The 22,799-nt window shown below is 38.1% G+C and overlaps 1 protein-coding gene across 4 annotated transcripts in view; it reads right to left on the bottom strand.

Annotated features, from left to right (window-relative positions):
- The window catches only part of LOC121851365 (autophagy protein 5-like), a 165,973-nt gene that overhangs the window by 89,222 nt on the left and 53,952 nt on the right, over window positions 1–22,799 (bottom strand). For 3 of the 4 annotated variants that reach the window (XM_042345211.1, XM_042345210.1, XM_042345209.1), the window contains exon 8: window positions 3,317–3,818. The exons of the other annotated variant lie outside the window; for it this stretch is intronic. In XM_042345211.1, the coding sequence (XP_042201145.1) occupies window positions 3,682–3,818 (137 nt within the window). In that variant the 3' untranslated portion in view covers window positions 3,317–3,681. Of the gene's footprint in view, window positions 1–3,316; window positions 3,819–22,799 lie in introns of those variants that run through there. 4 annotated transcript variants of the gene reach the window in all.

Below are 22,799 nucleotides of genomic sequence, written 5' to 3'. Positions count from 1 at the left end.
TCTTTATTTTACATTAAATCTTGTGTCTTGTGAAGTGTTTTAAGATGAGCAGTCTGGTCCTCTCCTGTCCCTTTACAACACTGATGAAGATTATTGTGACTGTAGAGCCACATGGTAGGAAGAGGGGATCTTACTGGAAAAATATACTGCACTGAGACAATTGGCTATATTTGCCAGATGAGCTGCACGTTAATCACGTCCTGAAAGACTACCTTGTCTTGTACTTTTAAAACTTGAATGTTACATGTGAAAGGTATTACTCCATTCAAACATGTATTTCTCAGAGATCAGATTTTACCAGAGAGGAAATCAGAAGGTAAGTCACCTCGCACTCCTCTCACGTATCCTCTAGGAATTGTATTGACAAAGGCTGAATGTCCTTGGAAGTGTGTGCAATATTGGGATCTGAGAAGTGGGACACAGACAGTTTCTATAATAATAAGGAAAACAACTAACTTATCAAACATAATTGGGATGGGTGAACTGGCGAAATAGGCAAAACTGTTTTTCAAGAAAAATACAGGTACATCACTGACATTTGACTGCAATAATTATCCTTTGAATATCTACTGACACTTTCCGACTGACTACAAATGTGTCCTGTAATAGACCCATAAGGCTAAAGTGGAAATCAGTGCTCGGAAGATATTAAGAGATGCTTTTCATTAACAGTGGTTAAGCAATTCTCCAGGGAATCACAGTAGAGACTTGATAGCATCAGAGTTCACTAAGGATTGGGGTGGGGGGGTGGGGAGGGGGATAGAAGGAGGAGAATTTACTCTGAACAGTACAAATAAAGTGACTAACTGCAAGTAACATACATACACAATTCCCCTTGGCCTGTCACCAGAGAGTATCATTTTGACTTTCTCTACAAGGAAGTTCAAATGGGATTTCTAACTACGTAGAACAGAAAAATAAAACAATGACGACATGGAATATATCTATGAGGTAAATACCTGACACTCAAAAGTGCTCACTACTAGAGCATGTTTTGTCCTTCAGCCAATGTGTAAAAGCACTCTGATCTAGAGAGGATTTTCGAAACCACTTCTGTTTATTTAAATAGGTTGCATTAAATTGAAGATTGGAACTTTTGATCGGAACAAATTTCATTTATTTTTAATTAACTCTGTGCAGGACAGCTAGAGAGATTAGACGTAATGCTGTTGAAATGTTTTTTTAAAAAAATGACATGAACATTGAAAAATTTAAGTAAAAGGCCAGGCTTGAGTCTTTTTTTATTATCAAAATAACTAGTTTTGCAGCATAATTAAAAGTTAACAATACCAAAGTATCACAAGAACTGCACATTATCTTCCACGCATGTATTAGACAATTAGGTTCACTGATAAGCATTTGTACAACATTTGGACAAGCTTCTACTTATTGTACCTTGACCAGTGCCACAAAGGAAACACAATATTGCTTTAACTAATTTCCTCATGTAAACCACAAATGGATAGTGGTAGGAATAGCTAAGATACAACCAACCCAAATTATACAGGAATCTTTTCCTGTATCAAAAATTCAGGGAAAGTGTATTCCTGACTTTTTTGACTAATTTCATTCAGCATGTTATATAACTATTAAACCAAAAGTTAAAATTCTATGAGTGTCAATCCCTTTTCAAATATAAAGCAAACAGCTTTAAGATCTCAAGGGGTAAAATGGTATTTAAGATCTCAAGCAGGTGTTTTAGTACAGAGCGGCTTCCTCTGAATGTTGCGGCAAACATACAGTACATTAAATGAGTCCTGCAAACATCCATTTGAAATGGTGAATTGGTTGACAAGTTTACAGCCCTCCTTAAAAGACCAGATTTTCACTGGCCAGTGGAGTAATAAATCACACAACTGGAAAATAAAAACATGATGAATTAATATGTAATTGTTAGGCACGTGGAACACTCCAAATTTAGGATTTATATTCATATTTCAGGAACTATTCGATCCCATAAATGGCTAGCTCTCCAGTGACAGCAAGTCCAGTTGTTCTTTCGCTTCTACAAAAGACAATTATAACTTACCTTTCTCTGTGAGTTATGAATCTCCCATAGGAGATGGTTAACTTACTGCTGAGCTTTCAATTTATCTTTTCTATAACTGTCCTTTAATATTTCTCTTAGGAGTTTGGCTTGCTCTTCTTCTCTGAACATCTCTTTTCTTCTCTGAACATCTGCACAAATAGTATTACAATCGTGTTGAAGTTTAACGCACCATTTTGATGTGTTGGAAGTCCAAAATGCATTTTTGAACTTCTATAATAGGTTTTCCTACAGCCAGTACTGCTACAATATCCTACATACCTCTGGTATGCACACTGTAACTAAATTAGGATTAAAGGCTAACAATCTGATTTATAGCAAAAACAAAATACAGTGGATATTTTTCATGACGAGCTTTATTTAATAATTGGTTTGTGAAAGCGTTTCTGAGTCTTTGATGTGTAATCTCAGTCTGCTATAGTAAATCACCCCTTGCCATTTTCCCCGCTGAAACTACTCTTTAGCCACAATGTTTGGGTGCAGCCACGGGAAAGATATTTGGTTCACTTTTGGTTCCACTGTAATCATGTACAGCAATTTCCTAGTCGATCTTATCAGCACTCAGAGCCATTAACTACAAACTGAAGCTACACTGTCCCATAAAATCTCCTTAAAAGGGGGCATTTAGCAAACAACGATTCCACCTGTACTTAATCCACAAGTCATTTCAGCCATCTGCACATGTAAATATGCAAATCAGAAACACTGCATTGTTTACTGCAAGGATGCAAAAAGATGCCTAAAATGCATGATTATGATAAAACCTGATTGGTGTATACCCATAGAAATGTAAAACAGTGAAACAGCATGCTTTGAAAATGGTGTGCAATCTGATAATCACAGTTATGGAATTTTTATTCACATCTAGAAATAGAAAACAAATGCTTCAACTAACGTTTTTAAAATTCAGAATTTATGTCTGGTACATAACCATAATTTTCCATGTTTACATATTCATCAACAAGTAAAATGTTTGATTTCCTGTTTGTGCATCCTTTGATGAATATAATTTTGGGTTTGCTTTGTAATCTCAAACAACAGAACATATACACAGCATGCTGGAGTTTACAGCCTTCTAACTAGAACATATGGCTGAGGAAGATGTGTAAATTCCAAGGAAAGAGAGTAGCAAAACAAAGACAGATATTTCTATAGAATTCTTGCTAGCATCTTCACATGCTACTTGATTTCCTGCAAGACAGGATAGTCCTTTGCTAAGCATAAACCTATTTTTTCCATTCTCTCATTCTCTAATTAAGTCATGGTCACTTTTGGAAATACCCTCGTTTATTTGTTAATCAGGAGGACAAATCAAACATTGCATGTTTCCACTGCCTGTCGTCTTAGAAAATAACACATTCACTGTTTTACAAGAAACATGAGACAAAGTGGTCTTGAGAAGTCTTTCATGTCGCAAGTGAGGTTTTATGACGACAGCAGAATTGTAGCAGTGATGCAAACTAGGACCAGCCCCATATCTGATTTTAGGATCTTTCTTTCTGTTTGGCTTGCAGCAGCGAGTTTTTTTCTGGTCGGGTTGCTTCCGGCAGGTTCAATGGAAGTAGATATAACTGCTCTGGCAAGTCCAGTGAGGGGGCGGTTTGCTTTTTACTATCTGTGAGTTCCCTGCTTTCTCAGTCTCTAGACAGGTGATTGATACTAATATGCAGGAAATTGTCTGGGTAGCTCAGATGCTCGCTGAGCCACTGTAATGGTGTCTCCAGCATTGGCTCAATCCCATGAATCAGAACTTGATATGGTTTCTCCTCATCTATTGAAAGCACAAACAAAATAAAAACACATAGGGTTAAATATAAATATCCACTTAAAATACAGAAAAATGCAACACATGCCATCCAGAATGCACAAGCTAAGCTCTATTTTCCACCTAGTCTTTGACCTAAAAAGTACGCTCATGCAGGATTGAAGAAACATTTTAATTTCAGGTTTAATTTGGACCCTGTCTATTTTTCAGAACTGCAGAAAACTGACTTCCAAATTAAGACTGAATTTAAGAATTCTGTGCAATCTTAAATTTAAAGTCAAAATGGTTTACCAGGTGAAATATTAGACCTAAGATTTTCCTAATATTTGCATTACCTAGTCATCAAGACAGTAGATTTGGATACTAGGGCACTCAGACTAAGTGTGTTTTGACATTATATTCTCCAGGATTAAGCATCATTATACATTATTAATTGAAAATGTGACCTTTACTCCTAATTATACATAATATACATATAAATATAATCCTTACATTTAAAAGGCGTCACAGGATTTACTATAAGTGAACTGCAGTGACTGACTGTATTTGTAAGAACAATATAGCAAGATGTGGGAAACATCACATGCAAAACACATTACAGAAATGAAAAATATGTGCACTACTCCTTCATAGAAACTAAGTCATGCCCCATCTACACTTGCATTGAACCATGTTAAACTGCATAATGAAACATTGCACAATACTGCTGTATACTGCTTAACCTAATAGCAAGAAAATATAATTTTGCAATTAACCTGAGCTTCATAGTAATTTTAGAAATTATAATCCTTGCATTTTTTGTGGTGCTTGAAATGCTTGCAATACAATGTTATCTTAGGTCAGCAGTTATTGTGCTCCTGTGTATAGGTACCACATGTACCAACTCATAATATCAACTTTCGCACAAAAAAAAAATCAGTAAATACAAATACTATGGCAGAGGAAGATCTGTCCATGTATGGACTTTTTGGTCAGTGAGGGGCAGAAGGTGCAATTGGAATCTCAAGCTTTCCAATTCTTACTAATGGAAAAGCTGAACTCATAAGAAATGTCACAAATTGAACACAGAAAAATGTTTAGGGCAGGAGTCGAGACTTGCCCAAAATGTTTTCCCTTATATATTCTTCAAAATTACTGGTAAATTGAAAACAGAATACCAGACAATCCATATAGCTGACTTAAAAGTCTGGACAGTTTGTTTAGGTCTGACAAATCCTTAACCTTTATTCTATTCATCAGTAAACATCTATTTAATTGAATCCATCTACACAAAAACCACAGGCTGACGTCTTCAGCGCATACATCAGGGTGAAAGATTTTGCCATAGCAATTGCAGTAATAGCCAGTGGGTCAGGTCAAAAGAGGATTAACCAGTCAGGATACACCAAAGGGAGACATCAAACACTCAATTTAAAAGGGCAATTAATCTTGAAAGAAAACTTGGCCTAATGTTTCCTGGTGAATGAGATCTCAATCTTACGAGCAGTACATGATGTAGCAGTAAAATCTATATACAAAGTTCAAGAGCTTTCATCCTGTGATAACGAACAGAATGGAGTGTTGTTTATCATAAAAATGCAAACCCCAACAGGGTACACATTAAAGAAATTTGTATCAAATTTTACAAGGATAGCTTTAGTGCAGGTCTGCATACGATGCATTAAAAATAAATACTACTTTCTCTTTTCTTCTTTCAAAAGGTCAACTAGTTAAAGGCCTATGTTATCCTAGATGCCTTTTAGATTTATACTGGATCAGCAAAAAAAATAGTTTTGGTGTCAACTCCACAGCATTGTAAGGCAAGAGGAGAACAATAACCTTTATCATCAATAATGGTACCTTGTTGCACAGTTTGTCAATACTGTTTTTATTGATTGCAAGCAAATAATGAGTACAATTTAACTTAAAAAGTCATGATTTGGTTTTTATAGTTCAAATAAAAATAGATTCGTAAAATTTAGCTTATATGGTCTGATCCACAGCACCGACAAATTACATTTGATTAGAGCCTTTGACGTCAGGAGAACATCCCAAGGTATTCCCAAGCAGCACAAAGGCAACAACTGACTTTTTTTAAAATTTGAAAGACAGTCTTAGGCAATATATTACAATGAATATATATGTTCTTACAAAATGTTTACTACAGTAAGCGCAGTTTTTAAGCACAAGAAAACTACAGGTTCTATAACTCTATAAGATGGGAGCAGTTTTATATAGTTTGTGTACATTATGAAAAATTAAGCACTTTTTTGTGTCAGATATAACAACTTGCATTTATTCAACACTCTTCACGGAAGATTACATCTCGAAGCGCTTCACATGGTGTTAGATGCAGAGCAAGAGAGGAAGGAGGGAGAAGTCACTATAGGCACTATAGGCATCTTCAAAGAGTGTTTCTAAGCCAGATCTAAATAGGAATAAAAATAATAATCCTTGCATTTGGTATAGGGCCTTTCAGAACACAACAACAAGATTACATTTGGATCGAAACCAAGCTAGCGTGTACTGTGGAATCAAAGGAGGCAGCCAAGATATTACAGCAGTCTTGAGATGATCTACACCTACAACAACAACAAAATTACACTTGCAAAGCGCCTTTCACGTCGGGAGGTCGTCCCAGAGAGCTGGAGGGCGGCTGAAGGCACAATTGAAAAAGAGGGTCTTGAATCGAGCTTGAGGGAGGGAGCAAGACAAAAGGATTGTGGGATGGAATTCCAAATGGTGGGGGCAGAGAAGCGGAAAGCCCAGCCGCTGATGGTAGGGCGGGTCAGGCGGGAGACATGGAGCAGGTTGGAGCCTGCTGAACGGAGGGAACGGACAGATTGATAGAGGGTTAGCAGGTCAGAGAGGTAGGAGGAGGCAACGACATGGGGGCCTTGAAAGTGAGGATGAGGCCCAATGGCCAAATAGTTTACTGAAACTCACCATCACACATAAATAATTGTCATGTGAGCAAAGTCCGAGATGCCAGCTGATGCTCAAGGCCAAGAAATAGTAAGTTTAGAGGAAGTGTTAAAAAAAACTTGAGTGGTGGGAACACTTTAAAAATATTTACGAAAAAAGAATCAACAAATACTATATTTGTCAACTTCATTTTTTGTATCAAAAGTTCTTTAGCGTCCCCTGAGCAACATCTCATCTGATAAACAGATATTACACTTCAATGTATACTGGGGGGAATGCTCAATTGTCAGAGGTGCCATCCTTCAGACGAGATGTTGCACCAAGGTCCCGTCTGTCTGTTCAATTGGACGATAAAGATCCCATAGCATTATTCAAAAATAAAGGGAGTTTCTCCTGGTATCCTGGTCAACAATCTCTCAAATAAAATTGGTAATTCACTTCATGGCTGTTTACGGGCCACTGCTGTAAATTGGCTGCTGTGTTAGTCTACAAATACATAATCCCAATGATTTACAGCAAAAACTTTGAAGTGCTTTGAGATGTTTTGACACAATAAGATGCTATACCAAATGCAAGAATTATTCATTTGTAATAGGATGGGTGTGGAGTTAGAAGCGAATTTCCAAATTTTTCTCCTTATAAAACAGTTTAAAAATCATTGCATGTTTTAAAAAAATGTAATTGCATTTATATATCACCTTTCATGTTGGGAGGACATCCCAAGGCACTGGACAGTCAAGGGTTTGCACCTGAGTTGGAGGTTGCAGTCAACAACAACAACAACAACAAGATTGCATTTATAGAGCGCCTTTCACGTCGGGAGGACGTCTGAGACCTTCCAGTGTGATGGGGGCCAAGAAGGGTTGGAAGTGGAGGTGGGGTGACCAAAGGCGCGGTCAAAGAGGAAGGTCTTGAGATGAACCTTGAAGGAGGCAAGGAAGGGACGAGGCAGAGGGAACGGGCAGGATGGTAATGTTTTAGTGAGTCACAAAGGTAGGGAGGCGCAAGACTGTGAAGGGCTTTAAAAGTGAAGACGAGGAACTTAAACTCAACTCTCTGGGGGTGTGGAGCCCGTGAAACAGTGAAGCAAATAGGAGATTGATCCAAGTTAACACAGATGCACCACCTTGCAGTTAGACAGACCTTGTGCTGAATCTCAGGAGCATGCGAGAAAAATACGAATCAGACAAAAAAAACTTCATGAAAGTAAGGGTGGCAAGAATTGTTACTTGGTAAGGAAGTGTAAGTGCTGTTATCTTGCAGAACTGTATCCAAATAAAAGAAAAAAAGGAGTCAACTACCATAAAGGGAGATGGACAGAGAAAATTTAGTGTGAAAAAAACAATGGATGAACTACAGGAAAACACAATCGTCTACACCCAATTTCTCACCAGCTGAATTGTAAGCAACGTGTAAAAAATGTTTGTCTCCTGGGTTATTAAATCACCATTCACATCAATGTATGTGCTACTCATTTCCTGCATACTGCACACGGGTACTATGCACAGGAAGCATTGTTGATATCAAGTGAGTTCACTATTTTGTTTTAGCACAGAAAGCCAACTAGATAGCATCGAAAGCTGGTGTATTGTGCTTCCAGCTAGGACAGGTCAACAATAGGTCCCAAATGTAAGTGAGGTAGAGATATAGTTAAGGGCGCTATAACAGGGGTCTCCTGTAGACTATACAACTGAGCACTTTTCTGGCTACGTGATCTGTCAATGGTAATTCATTAGCAGAAACTTCCTCAGACAAGAAACAACCTGAAAAGATTGTATGCTGACATTCTATGTATATTTTAATCCATTTTCATTGTACTAGTATGTCTCATTGTGTTACAAAAGTTTCAGAAGTAATTCAGAAAGAAACATCAGCAAAGAAATATACAAAATTGAAGATTTATAAAACAATTGGCTCTAATTAGATTGCATATGCAAGTACACAAGGATCTGACAGAGAAGTTAACAGTGTTCTGACCAAATGCGTCTCCAGTTCCTTCAAAGCAGGAATAATACTATGAGAACGGAAAATAGTTAATGTAACCCCAAAGTTCAAGAAAAGAACAGAGGTATGTATCTATGCATTACAGGCTATGTAGACTGACATCAATACTGGATTCAGTTACGACATTTAATGAGAATTATTCATTGAGACCAAAGGTAAATAAGAACCAGCATGGATTCATGAAAGGGATTAATATCAAACAAATCTAATGGAATTTACTTTTTTGCAGATTTTATCAAGTAGCAGATGACAGAAATTTGGTTGGTTTGCCTTTCGGAAAACAAAATCTGATAAGGTTCAAAATAAGAACATTATACAAAATAGAAAGGGGAGTACAAACAATCATGAATGAGATTATTCAGACTATGATGAATGGGAATGGTCAACTCAGTTAAGAGTAACCACTAATTCTATAAATTCACACCATACCTTTTTTTGTCATCCTAACACATTCAGAAACCCAACAGCTTACTTAAGAATATCCAAACTCCACTTACCTCCCACATCCCAAGGAGGGCTTTTGCTTTCAGATTACCTAACTCAATATAACTCTACATTCTTTGAATGAAGTGCAACTGCAAGATATTAACAAATAGATTTTAAATAAAAACGGATTTGTTAAAGGCAGATCGTGTCTGACAAACCTAATAGAATTTTCTGATGAAGTGACTGAGAGGGTGGATGAAGGCAGTGCAGTAGACGTAGTTTATCTAGATTTTCAAAAGGCATTTGACAAACTGTCACATAAGAGACTCGTAACCAAAACAGAAGCTCACGGTATTAAAGGGACTGTGGCAACATGGATCCAGAATTGGCTGGGAGACAGAAAGCAGAGAGTGGTAGTAAACAGTTGCTTTTCTGACTGGAGGGAGGTGTGTAGTGGTGTCCCTCAGTGGTCAGTATTGGGACCACTACTCTTTCTGATCTATATTAATGATCTGGACCTGGATATAGGGAGCACAATTTCCAAATTTGCAGACAATAGTAAGCTAGGAAAAGTAGTTAATGGTGAGGAGGATAGCACCAGACTCCAAGAGGACTTAGACAATCGATAAAATGGGCAGAAACGTGGCAGATAAGATTTAATGTGGAGAAATGCAAAGTGTTGCATTTTGGTGGAAGAATGAGGAGAGGCAGTATAAGCTGATGGTACAATCTTAAAGGGGGCAAAGAACAGAGAGACCTGGGGGTCCACATAAGCAAATCTCTGAAGGTGGCAGTACAGGTAGATAAAGTTGTTAAAAAAGCATACGGGATACTGGGTTTTATAAACAGGGGCATAGAATTCAAAAGTCCGGAGGTTATATTGAATATTTATAAAATGCTGGTTAGGCCTCAGTTGGGAGTACTGCTTTTAGTTCTGGGCACCGCACTTTAGGAAATCGTTATAAAACCACATGGTATAAGCACTCCAAGACACTGCTCTGCGTGGCGGGTGCTATATAAGTGCAAGTTGTTGTTGTTGGTTTCCTCAGCCTGGGTTTTATAAGTTTTACCTCGACTTACACCTGGGTTGTATTTCAATTTCTCACCCAAGCTATTCTTGTGGAAAGAATGCCAGTTTAGGACCAAAATATAATTGTTTTGTAGCTCTATCTACAGCAACATGGGTGAAGATTCAGCATTTCTCCTGTAAATATCTGTTTTTCTATATAAAAAGGGTGATTTAAAAAANGTAGGTGGCAGTGACGCAGACGCAAAGGACTTTTGTGCTGAAAATTCAAATGTTTCTAAATTCCTAATTGAAGTTATTTCTCAATTATTATACAGCTTCAAAATACTGTTTTAGAAATCCCATTTATTAACAATCTTAGCTTTGTAGATTATTTGCATTTCTCCTAACCAGTAAACCCAACTGAACTTCATTAAACATGTAATTCATTTCCTCAGATTAGATCATTATTACTGAAATGACAAGTGAAGCTCCAAGAACAGACACCTGTGCGCAGCATATACAGCTGCAGTTTGTAACTGTTCTAACAGCTCCACTTTCAGTCACGTAAACAGACCTAAAAAGTATAAAATGCAAATGAAGAATTAGAAGATTGCATACCATGCTCAAAAACACACTGATAAAAACCACACATCTCAATATATACTAAACATATTGAAGACAATTGTGAGGTTACATACATTTTAGGAGGAAGAATAAGAACAAGTAAATGTTAGGTAGTAAAATATTAAAAGCAGTGTAAGAGCAGAGGGACCTGAGGTCAGTGCACATGAATCCTTAAAGAAGGGAAGGCAGAAGGACAAAGCTGTCAAAAAAGCTTTCATAAAAAGTTTCATAAATAGGGGTAGAGAATATAAGACCAAAGAGGTAATGCTAAATTGTGTATAAATCCTTAGTTTGACCTCAGAATATTGTGTTGAGTATTGGTCACCCCACTTTAGGAAAGACGTCAAGGCGATAGAGGGGAGTTTGTAGAGGAGCTTTACTAGGATGATACCAGGGATGAGTGGTTTGGCCCATTAATAGACTGGAAGAACTGAGAGTGTTTCTGTTGGAACAAACAAGTTTGTGGGGTGACCTGATGAATGTCTTTAAAATTCTGAAGGGTTCTGATGGGAGTTAATAGGGAGAAATTATTTCTTAGCATTTGAGTTGAGGACCAAGGATGCTTGAAGGGACGCGCAGAAGTGGTGATGATTAATGGAAAACAGGACCTTGGGATTATACTTAGACCTCAGGATGGCCTAGGAGTAGACGGCAGATTCGGCCTGTGTGAGAGAGAGATGGTAGGTTCAAAGATGCTTCAGCAATATCTGGCAGTGAACTATGAGGCCAGTTTTGTGCCATCTGTGCTCGAACTCCTGTGCGATTTTATGTTTCTATTTGTATTGCATGAATTGTGGCCAAACATGCAGTATAAACACAAATAATTGTCTTCAGTCAAAATGATGTAACCCTTCCATAAATCACCATCTTTTGACCAGAAATGGCACTTACAACCTTAAGAAATAAAGATTGTTGAGATTCATACAGGAATTATAACCATGTTTTACGATGAGAATTAAAACTCCACACACCCATTACCCACATCCTTGCCAAGCTCTATTCGTTCTCAAAACCCCAAAGGATTGTGTTTAAGATCTTAGTCTTGAAATTCCTCCCGTCTCTCCCCACCAACTGTGCAATCTTCTACAGTCTTACGTGCAGTTTGTATTCTATGCTTTTCTGACTCCGCTAATTCTCACTCTTACTATAGGCTGCTAAGCCTTTAGCCTCAATGCCACTGTCCTCTGGCACTCTTCCAAAACTACTTACTTTGCTACCTCTCTCCCTGTCTTTACAAACCTTCTCAAAACACCTCTCTTCGAATGTGCCTTTAATTATCAATTTACATTTTTATTTCACTACTTGATGTCCACCACATTGCCAAACACTTTCACAAGATTATAAGAGACATTTGCATGAAGACCCACAAGCAGTGACCAATTTATTATTTTTTTAAATGAAGGAATTATTACCCCTGGAAAAGTGATCCTGATCCACCAATTAACTAACAACCGAGTTCCTACAGACTGCTAGGTAAACAGAGGGTGTGGAATAAGGAAACATGTCCAACATTTTGTTCTGCCGGGAATCAAACCCAGGTATCTCGCTTGCAAGGCGACTGCTCTAACCACTGAGCTACAATACCTGGTGTCTGTACTGAAATTGCTCTTTGCAACCCTAAATCCGTGTTCTCTTATTCTGCTGTATCAGTGCATCCGAAAGTATTGTTCTGAGTTTATTTTCCCAATCCTATTTGCTCCTAGGGCTTTGGCTGCCCATTATGTCAGTCATGGCGACCAGTACTGTATGCAGTATGCTAGGTGCTCATTCAGCTGGGGATCTGAACTCAACTGATTTGGCAATATAGCGCAGTATCAACAACAACAACTTGGATTTTATAGCTTGCGCCACGCCGGACGGCGTCTCAGAGTGCATAACAGTATTTTGTTTGCCTTATTTATTTACTATTATTTATAATAAATTTATTTATTGCTGCCTCAACTGTTTTGACATGGTGAGCAATTAGTCAACTAACACCAATTAGTCACTTTCAGCTTCTCTTTGGCAAGTTCTATCCCATCCATGTGTTTCCTATTCTTACCTACATGCAGTACATTGTATTTATCCATTTTGAGGCAACCTTTTACTTGATATGTTTTATATTAATACAATTTGTTCTAATTAAAGAATGGTCGCTTGCACCAATTATATCATGCATGAATATCTTTAACACCACTATGTGGATTCACTGAAATGCCAATAGAGGATTGGTCCTATGTCAATCCTCAATTTTTTTTTGGTCAGATGGGTGTCTGACAAACTCCGTAACCCATCACTATGTTTAAGAGTTTCAAAGCCAAACAGAGTTCCATCCATGGAAATTTCTAAGCCATATATCTGACACACATGAAAACCCATCTTAATACTTCATAGTTTCAAACCAAACTGCTCAGAGTTCCAAATATTTATGGTTTCTATTTGGCACTTCTTCTGGAAAGCTTAGCATCCAAAACTTGGGGACCTCAGAGTGTGCATTGGAATACTGTTGAAGCTTAACAAGCCAAAACAAGCTTACCACAGGCTAACTTCCTGCTGTTTGCCTCGCAAGCAGCTTAACCAAAAAAAAACTGTTAAAAGTTTTGGCTGGCAGGATAAACCGTGTAAACGAAGAATCCAATGTCCAGTGACTGTTCTGTTCCTCTAAGTCCTGATGACAAGCCAGGCTAGTTGGTTCATTATCAACAGTGCCTTGAAGCACTACCCAGATGACTTGCATAATAATGACCTGCAATATCCATCTGTACAATATCTATACTACTGAAGCAATATACTGGTCTGAGATCACCAATGTAAGTGAGGTATTGTAGACAGAACATTACAGAATTATTACTAGAATTTTGAATTAAGAATAAAATAATATCTGTGTTAACTAAAAAGTATTCGAGTTTGACATCCATTTTACTATATGTATAAGCTAGTTCAGTCTGCTGATCTTTGAAAATGACATCTGTATAACTATGCTCACAGCTCAAAAACTACAGATTTTTCTTATAAATCCTCCGGCTAAAGATGTTAGCTGTTCTCGTGTAATTATGACATTGCACATCCTTTGTTCTTCATTGACTTTCTCACCACTTACCATTTCTAAAAAGAACCAGGGAGAATGCAACTCATATACAATATAAAAAACACATGGGCAGAGGATCAATTACAGATGTGTTTCTGGTCTCTTGCTAGGTTGGGGCTTGTTTGTACATGCATGGCAATATAGGAACTTTATGAACATCTGCAATTCACCCCAGACTATCTCAAATTCCATATAAAAAATTCAACTTGAGAAATTAATTGAAAATGTTTACGGATTTTAATTGTTAGCAGCTATGATAAGCTTGCCTTCAAAACTGTGGAGCTCAGCAGCCAGAATTCCTACTTTGGATTGCTATTCAGAGTGACAATGGGTAAAAGACAGGATTAAGCCTGCAATGGCTCCAATGGTCGAACAACGGGTTAACATCATTCTGGTCAAAAAAGGTAGCCAGTCTACAAAACACTTTGTGAAGTTTGTAATTATTCTGTATCATCTGTACTGCACCGTATACGCTGTAATGTAATTCTTTCAGCAATGTGTTGTGATCAAACAACAACAAGAAGATTACATATGTTTAGCGGCTTTCATGTTGGGAGGATGTCCCAAGACGCTGGACAGTCTACAGCATTTCAGACCCGAGCTGGGGTCAACCAACCAATGCCCGACCACCTCAAATGTACTTTATTTTCTTTCAATTTCTCTGAACTTTTTCTCCCCTATTGAAGAAAGCAGCTTTTTCTAGTGTGTACTGTCCTCTTATAACATGGAGTGAAATGGAGAATTTTTAATCTATTTTAACAGTGCAGTATAGATAACTAGCCATCCATATTGTGTAAGACTACTGTAAGAGTACTAACAATTTTTTAAATAACATTCTGCAAAATAAGACAAACAGTTATTGCCGAACTATTATGAAACATTTTACAGCCACTTTAGCTTGCTAATATATAATAATATCCTGCTTTGCTTCCATAAAACCATCTGCTTTGCTTTTCATTTTTTTGTTTCACATTTAATCCTCAATCCCAGAGTACCCATTAGTCAAATAATTGGCTGGAAACTGGGTATGACAGTTCACTCTATCATATTAGCTTTCTAGTGTTTGATATCATAAACCTGCTACTGATTCAACACTATTCAACTTACGTGGGAAATCTACTGTATTGAATCCAAGTTATTTAGCACTTTACATCTAACAGCTGTGGCATATTACCTTTCATCTAAATGTGGTTAAAAATTTCAGACTTCCACCATAATATTTTACCACCAAGGGATATTATGTCATGTGGGAACCCGAAATAAATTACAGTATGACGCTACATATCAGCACACACACTATCCTCATGTCCAACATTCGATTAGGCTCTTATTCAAGTCAACTTGGCTGCAATGCTACAATTTATTTACATGTATTTAAGGTATGCATGCGCTCAGGCTATACAAATCATGATTTCAATAAAGTGTGAACAGTCAGTATAAGATAAAGTGTCTGATCTTGTATATACAAAATATAGTGACTATACATTATCTGTGAATCACTTTGAGATGTTTCAATGATGTGTTAAAGCCCTATATCAAATGTAAGAATTATTAGCTAATTTATGTGCAATTGGCACAAAGAACACGGTTAAAAGCTATTTCAGGAATGACAGGACAAGGCAAACAATTAAACTAATCCAGAATTTGATGCAACTCCAACAATATTCATATATGCCAAAGTACTTGACTGGTAACTGCTATCATGCATAGTGACAATCTATAGGCAAATGTGACAGTCAATTTGCTCTACAGGAAAGACCAGAAACAGCCATGAACTAATGTTGTTCACTGAATAAAACAGATAATTTTCTGTTAAGTATATAAAGGTAATGTTCTAAGAAACGCATAATCTAGGTTTGTAGTTCCCATCCCCATAATACACCAGTGGGCATAATAATTTATCAGACAACCTGGTATAAACATCATAAACTACAGCTTTCCAAGCAGTAATAACACCCTGACCAATTGTAAATTCTTCAAAAGTGTTTCCACAACCGTTTTATAGCAGAGCATAATTTATACCTTCTCACCTGCACATCTATGCACAGGCTGAGAAAGGTTGTGGGGGGGAGGTGACTGAAATATGGTCAAAAAGATAGGTCTCGATGGGTTTTGAAAGTGGGGAGATACGGACGAAACAAAGGGACTCTAGGATGGAGTTCCAGGGAGCGGAGACGAATGGGATGGAGACATGAAGCAGGCCAGTGAACAGAAGGACAACCACCAACAACAACAACTTGGATTTATATAGCGCCCTCCATGTCGGACGGCATCTTAGAGCGCTTCACAGTCAGTAACGAATACTGGGGCCGAGCCAGGGGGAGGGGGAGGAAGGTGACCAAAGGCGCGGTCGAAAAGAAAGGTCTTCAGTAGGGACCTGAAAGTAGGAAGAGAGGGGGCAAAGCGAAGAGAATTCCAGAGCCTCGGGGCATAGTGGCTAAAGGCACGGCCGCCGAGGGTGGAGAGGAGGACTCGGAGGAGGACAGACCCGGAGGAACGAAGGCAACCGGTACTGTTTTGAGGAGAGAGGGGAGGTCAGAGAGGTAGGGGGGGTGCAGAGGAGTGGAGGGATTTAAATACAGGGGTGAGGATCTTGAAATCGATCCTTTCTGGGATAGGCAGCCAGTGCAATCTGGCAAGGACTGGGGTAATCGGGGAACGTAGTTTTGTGCAGGTGAGAATGCGGGCAGCAGAGTTTTGGATGATTTGGATTTTATGGATGGTGGTGGATGGGAGACCTGTGAGGAGGGCGTTAGAGAGGTCCAGCTAGTGGTGACAAAGGCATGGACTAGGGTTTCAGTGGCCTTTGGAAAGAGGTACTTGCGGAGACGGGCGATGCGTCGGAGGTGGAAGAAAGCTGTGCTGGTGAGAGACCGGATGTGGGGAGGAAGGACAATTGGGGATCGAACCTGATGCCAAGGTTGTGTACCAGGCCTGAAAGGTTGCATGAGGTTGCAGAGGCAGGGAAGGACAAGACTGCGGAGGGATTTCAAAGTGAGGAAGAGGATCTTGAATTCAAAGGACGAGCATTTTGATCTTGATTCTCAAAAGGCGTGGGAAGGCGAGGTAGTGGTGAAGGTGGGCAATGTTAAGGAGATGTAGGAAGCGAACTTGATCACAATTTGATGGATGGTTTAATTAATTTTTTAAAAAATCGATAATAATTTTTTCAAGGCTTTCAAGATTAATCCATGCTTCCTATATTCTTACACAAAGAAATTTCTTCAAAACAATTCTGAAATTTTAACCAATGACAAGCCAAACACACGCACCAAAGATTTCTGTGATAGGTTATTCAGTGCCCGCCAAGATGTTGAAATACTTCTAAAAACAGCAAAAAATATTGGGTCTTCACAAAATCAATTACACTTGGATTTTGGTTATGAATGCAAACCAGATATCGAGGAGTAGGTGAAGAACTGTACATCACAATCTTCGGCTTCAGGTTATAAACGGTCTCTGCTTTATTCAGACATCTTACTTGATTTTGTTGCAGCCAAGCAACCTATTCTCGTCCCTACGCCTCGCTCCCTCCCTTGCCTCCTTCAAGGCACGCCTCAAGACCCTCCTCTTCAACCGTGCCTTCGGCCACCCTCCTATCTTCTCTGCCCTCCACCCTCTCTGATCCCAAACCCCAACCTCCCCCTCCCCCCACTCGGGTCCTAATCCCTGACTGTTCAGCACCTTGGGATGTCCTCCCGACATGAAAGGTGCTTTACAAATGTGATTTTGTATTGTATTTTATTCTCCCTTATTAACTAAATATCCCTGGTTATAAACTGTCATACTTTGAATAAAAAGTTATTTAGGTTAATGAATGCACAAAAACATTTTAGCCTACATCAGCCTGAATCATTTAGTAGCACTCTCGCCTCTGAAGCTTGTGCAACTCATAATCAACTCTGACGTTCCAAATGCAGTGCTGACAGTGTGGTGTCAGTGCCATCCTTTAGAGGAGACATTAAAAATCAAGATCCTGTATTCCTGTTCAAGCGGACGTTAAAGGTTCCACAGTACTATTTGAAAAGATAAGGCAGTTTCTCCTCGAGTCCTAGCCAACAATCCCCCAAACAAAATTGGTTATTCACTTCATGGCTGTTTGTGGAACACTGCTGGGTGCAAATTAGCTGCTGCATTTGCCTACAAAATACAATCACTCCACTTTACAGTTTATGCTGTGAAGCTCTTTGAGATGAGAAAGAAGTATTTCAAATGTAATGATTAAGAATTATTATTATTTCTAAGTTTATAACCATGTGAAAAAATTCATAAACCAAAGCAAGGTGTCAAATGTACAAGAACATATTCATAATTTTACAATTTAAAAAAAATATGAAAAACTAATTAATTTTGAAAGAACACATGGTACTAAAACCTTTTTTCAACTATTAAAACACTGTCCAACATTTCTGAGATAGAAAATAAAAGCCATAACTGTAATGTTAAAAAAAGGAGTTTTCCCTGGACTCTCCTGCTTAAAATTGTGAATCAAACCTATTTTCAATTGTCCTTTTTAAAACAGGTCTGAATTTATCAACTCAGAAGACAGATTAAAAACAGTGGTAGACGCACAGACTTGATGGGCTAAATTACCTATTTCTCTGCTGAAAACATTCTTATGAAACTTTCTAAACAAAGCAAGAGCTAGGCTGACAGTAATATCTGATGTCTTTCATAGTGAATAAAGACAGTAGACAAGAAAAACCTTTATACAATGTCGCCATCAGAAAAGAGTATAGGTGCCGATTGGCTCAGTTAGAAACATTCTCTCCTCTGGATTCGAACTTGAGCTCATAATTTGGGAAACTTCCTTGTATCATCCTAAAGAAGCACCACATTGTTGGAGGTGCTGTCATTCAGATGAGATGTTAATTCTGGTCCCATCTGCCTCTTCAAGTAATAATAATAATAATAAAAGTACATTAAAGACCCCATAACCTACTGAAAAAGAGAATGGAGTTTATCCTGACATGCTGGCCAAAATTCCCCAGTTAATTTGGTAACCTACTATATATAATGTTTTGCATTTCTTGGGACGTCCTCCCGGCGTTAAAGGCGCTATACAAATGTAATTTTGTTGTTGTTTATAGCTATTTGTGGGTCCTTGCTGCACGCAAATTAGTGACTGTATGTGCGTAGAAATACACAGTCACGAATCACAACAGCAGTTATTTATGAAGTGCTTTGAAATATTCTGACATTATAACTGCTATATCAATTGGAAGGAATATTACTATTACGTTTCAAGTAGTATACTCAAAAAGAAAACTGTTACCATATTGCATAAAGTAAATTATTTTAATCTTATTAAATGAACAGGTAGAACTTTGACTAATTTTCATCTGTGCAATGCCTTCCTTTACTGAAAAATTATTAGTCAACATTTTAACAGCAGAGTATCCCTTTTTATATAATTCAAAACTGTATGTTGCCATTTAATTTGTTTAGAAACAAATTTCAAAACATTACATACAACATGCTTCACGTTCAATGATTTATTGCAATATTCTACGCATTATATCACTGCTATGACGAAGAATATGTTTGAATGGCACAAGCCTTTTCATCAAACTAGAGATCAACACCCATGTTAATCACAAGAAATCGTAGTGCGGTATTTAGGGGAGCACAATATAATTAGGCCAAGTCAACATTGCTTTACAAAAGGGAAGTCATGTTTGACAAATCTTATAGAGTTTTTTGAGGACATTTCCAGTAAACTAGATAAGGTGAATCAGTGGATGTGGTCTATTTGGACTTCCAGAAGGCATTTGATAAGGTGCCGCATAAAAGGTTAATCCAAAAGATAAGGGCCCATGGAATTGGGGGGAGCATATTAACATGGATTGGGGAATGGTTAACAGGTAGGAAACAAAGAGTAGGGATAAATGGGTCCTTTTCGGATTGGCGGGATGTGACTAGTGGAGTGCCACAGGGATCAGTCCTTCGGGCTCAGCTATTTACCATTTACATCAACGTTCTAGATGAGGACATCGAAGCTAATATATCTAAATTTGCAGATTGTCATCGCAGATTGTCAAAACTAGGAGGAAGTGCCAACACAGAGGATGACATTAAAAAAATGCAGCGAGGACATAGATAGGTTAGGTGATTGGGCAGGTAGGTGGCAGATGAAGTATAATGTAGGGAAGTGCGAAGTCATCCACCTAGGTAGCAAAAACAGTAGAGCAGGTTATTTTTTAGAAGGGGAGAGATTGAAATGTGTTAGCGTCCAGAGGGACTTGGGTGTCCTTGTACACCAATCACAGAAAGTTAGTCTGCAGGCGCAGCAGCAATTAGGAAGGCGAACGGTATGTTAGCATTCATTATGAAAGGATTAGAGTATAAGAGTAGGGAAGTCTTGCTGCAACTGTATAGGGCCCTGGTGAGACCACACCTGGAATACTGCATCCAGTTTTGGTCTCCTTATTTAAGGAAGGATGTACTTGCCTTGGAGGGGGTGCAGCGTAGATTTACTCAGTTAGTACCAGGGATGAAGGGGATGAGTTACGAGGATAGGCTGACCAATTTGGGCCTATATTCTCTAGAATATAGAAGAATTAGAGGGGATCTTATAGAAACCTATAAGATCATCAAAGAGTAGATAGTGGGAGATTGTTTCCCCTGGTTGGAGAAACTAAAACCAGGGGTCCCAACCTTAAAATCAGAGGCCAGCCCTTTCACACTGAGTTGAGGAAGAACTTCTTCACTCAAAGGGTGGTGAATGTATGGAACTCACTACCCCAAAGGGCTGTTGAAGCTCAGTCCTTGAACATATTCAAGACTGAGATAGATAGATTTCTTATTGCAAAAGGGATTAAGGGATATGGGATAAGGCAGGGTCGGGTTATTAGCTGGAGTTAGATTAGAAGATCAGCCATGATTGAATGGCGGGGCAGGCTCGAAGGGCCAAATGGCCTACTCCTGCTCCTACATTTTATGTTATCTTAAATCTAGACCAAATCCAAACATCAGTCAAATAGTCGAAAAATGCAAAATCAATACAAGTTCAGGATTGACCTGTTTTCATTATAAAAGAGATCTTTAATGGGGGACCTAATAGAGATGTTTAAAATTATAAAGGGTTTGATAAGTTTAACATAAATAGACTTTCCCCTGGTTGGGGAGTCCATAACCGGGGAAACAAATATAAGATAGTGACTAGGGGACGCAAAAGATAATTTAAGAAGAACTATTTCACGCAGGGCGTAGGGAGACTGTGAAACTTGCTGCCTGAAGCAATGGTTGACGCAGATGTACTCAATCATCAAGTGAAGGATAGGGGAGTAGAAGAGTATGGGAGGGTGTCAGAAATGGGCGAAGACTCGGTGGAGTATAAACGCCGACATGCACTATTTAGTCCTAGTTGCCTGTTTTCGTGCTGTACATTCTATGTAAAAAATCTTTGTACTGAAACTAAACAGGTCTAGTGTTTAAAATGTATCACAATTTTAAGTGAAACCTACAGAGAGACATGTTGGATATAGAACAGGGCTAAGTACCTGCATGGACCAGGAATATTAGTGCAATGATCAGAGGTTTATCTTAAATAATACTCCCTCTTTGGTACTTACATACCAAAAAGTGCTCTGGGACGCCACCCTACCTGAGGGGCGCTATATAAATGCAAGTCGCTGTTGTTATATTATGTTAATATCCATCTTAATTTGAAACAATTTGAAGATAGCCACTTTTACATGGTTTGTTAGAAATAAACCCATAAAAGTAAAATTACCGCTTTGTAAAGCTTTATAAGTGTAGATTTCAACAGAGTTCAATTGGAAGGACAAAACTTAATGTTAACATTAGAAGTACAGACATGTACAAATATGGGGCCCGACTCAAGAATTATGAAAAGGAACTAAAACTGATGAGGAAATCTATTTATGTCTGGGAAAGATTTAAAGAAATACTTCTTCAAATTATAGAATAAAGCACTCCAGAGGCAAAAAGACTTCAAAAGGGTGGCCGTATTCAAGAAAGTTCAAAGGCTAGAAAATGAAATATAACATCGACACTTCAAGTTTCCTGCTTTCTGTACTTCTCTCCACCCTCTCCATTTAGTTTCAATGAATGGGAAGATTTGCAGCTGAAGCTAAGACATTATGTTTCAGTGATCTCAAAGTTTGAGAAATGGCAGCCCTGATTAGTGAGATAGTTAGTATGCAATAAGCCTTATTTTCATTTTAAGCAATTAGAAACAGGGGTCCTTTGTGCAAATGCTCAAGGTACAAGGCTATTGCAGAGCAGTCATCAAATTCCCTTATTGCATTTGAACAAAAAAATAAGAAAACAGGAAATAAAAATAAATACAAAAACAGATAGAGAAACCAAAAAGTGGCAATAAATTGACTGGATTTTTAAAAAAATGTTTCTCAGCAAAACAGTTATCAATTCTCTGATTAGCAGCAATATTAACGACGTTTCAATATTAATGAAATCTTCAAGATTCTCACCATTTGTACAAACTCAGCTCAAATTAATGACTGTTTGAGCACTATTGCTTAAACGTTAAGCACTGATGACATTACTTGCAATTCCTGGAGGTTGTTTCATGAGCGGGTTTGGAATCAAATCAATGCTCTCAAAGATTCATTTCTATTGCACAAAATTGGCAGCAGTCAACATCAACTGCAATATAAATGAAGCACGACACAAACTGTTTTGACCTGGAGGCTTAATTGTGTTGAGAGAAAATGGTTGGCTCTACAATTTATAAGAGTACTAAAATATAGGTTTTTAATAAGAAAAATCACCTTGCTTTGATAGAAAGCAATAAGAAATCAAATCAAATTTTCTTTAGTGGTAAGAGAACTTGTGTAACGGAATCCTGAATATAACTTTTCACACTGTAGTGATTTGGTTTCATGACTGCAATTGGCAATGAAGATTTTAATTAAGGATTTTCATGTTCCACTTGTAATAATCAATTGTTAGCAAGGGTGAAGAATAA

This window comes from Callorhinchus milii, unplaced genomic scaffold, assembly GCF_018977255.1.
Source record: "Callorhinchus milii isolate IMCB2004 unplaced genomic scaffold, IMCB_Cmil_1.0 Scaffold33, whole genome shotgun sequence".
Taxonomy (NCBI): Eukaryota; Metazoa; Chordata; class Chondrichthyes; order Chimaeriformes; family Callorhinchidae; genus Callorhinchus; species Callorhinchus milii.
The sequence above is the reverse complement of the archived record's forward strand: the minus strand, read 5'-3'. Positions and strand labels throughout refer to the sequence as shown.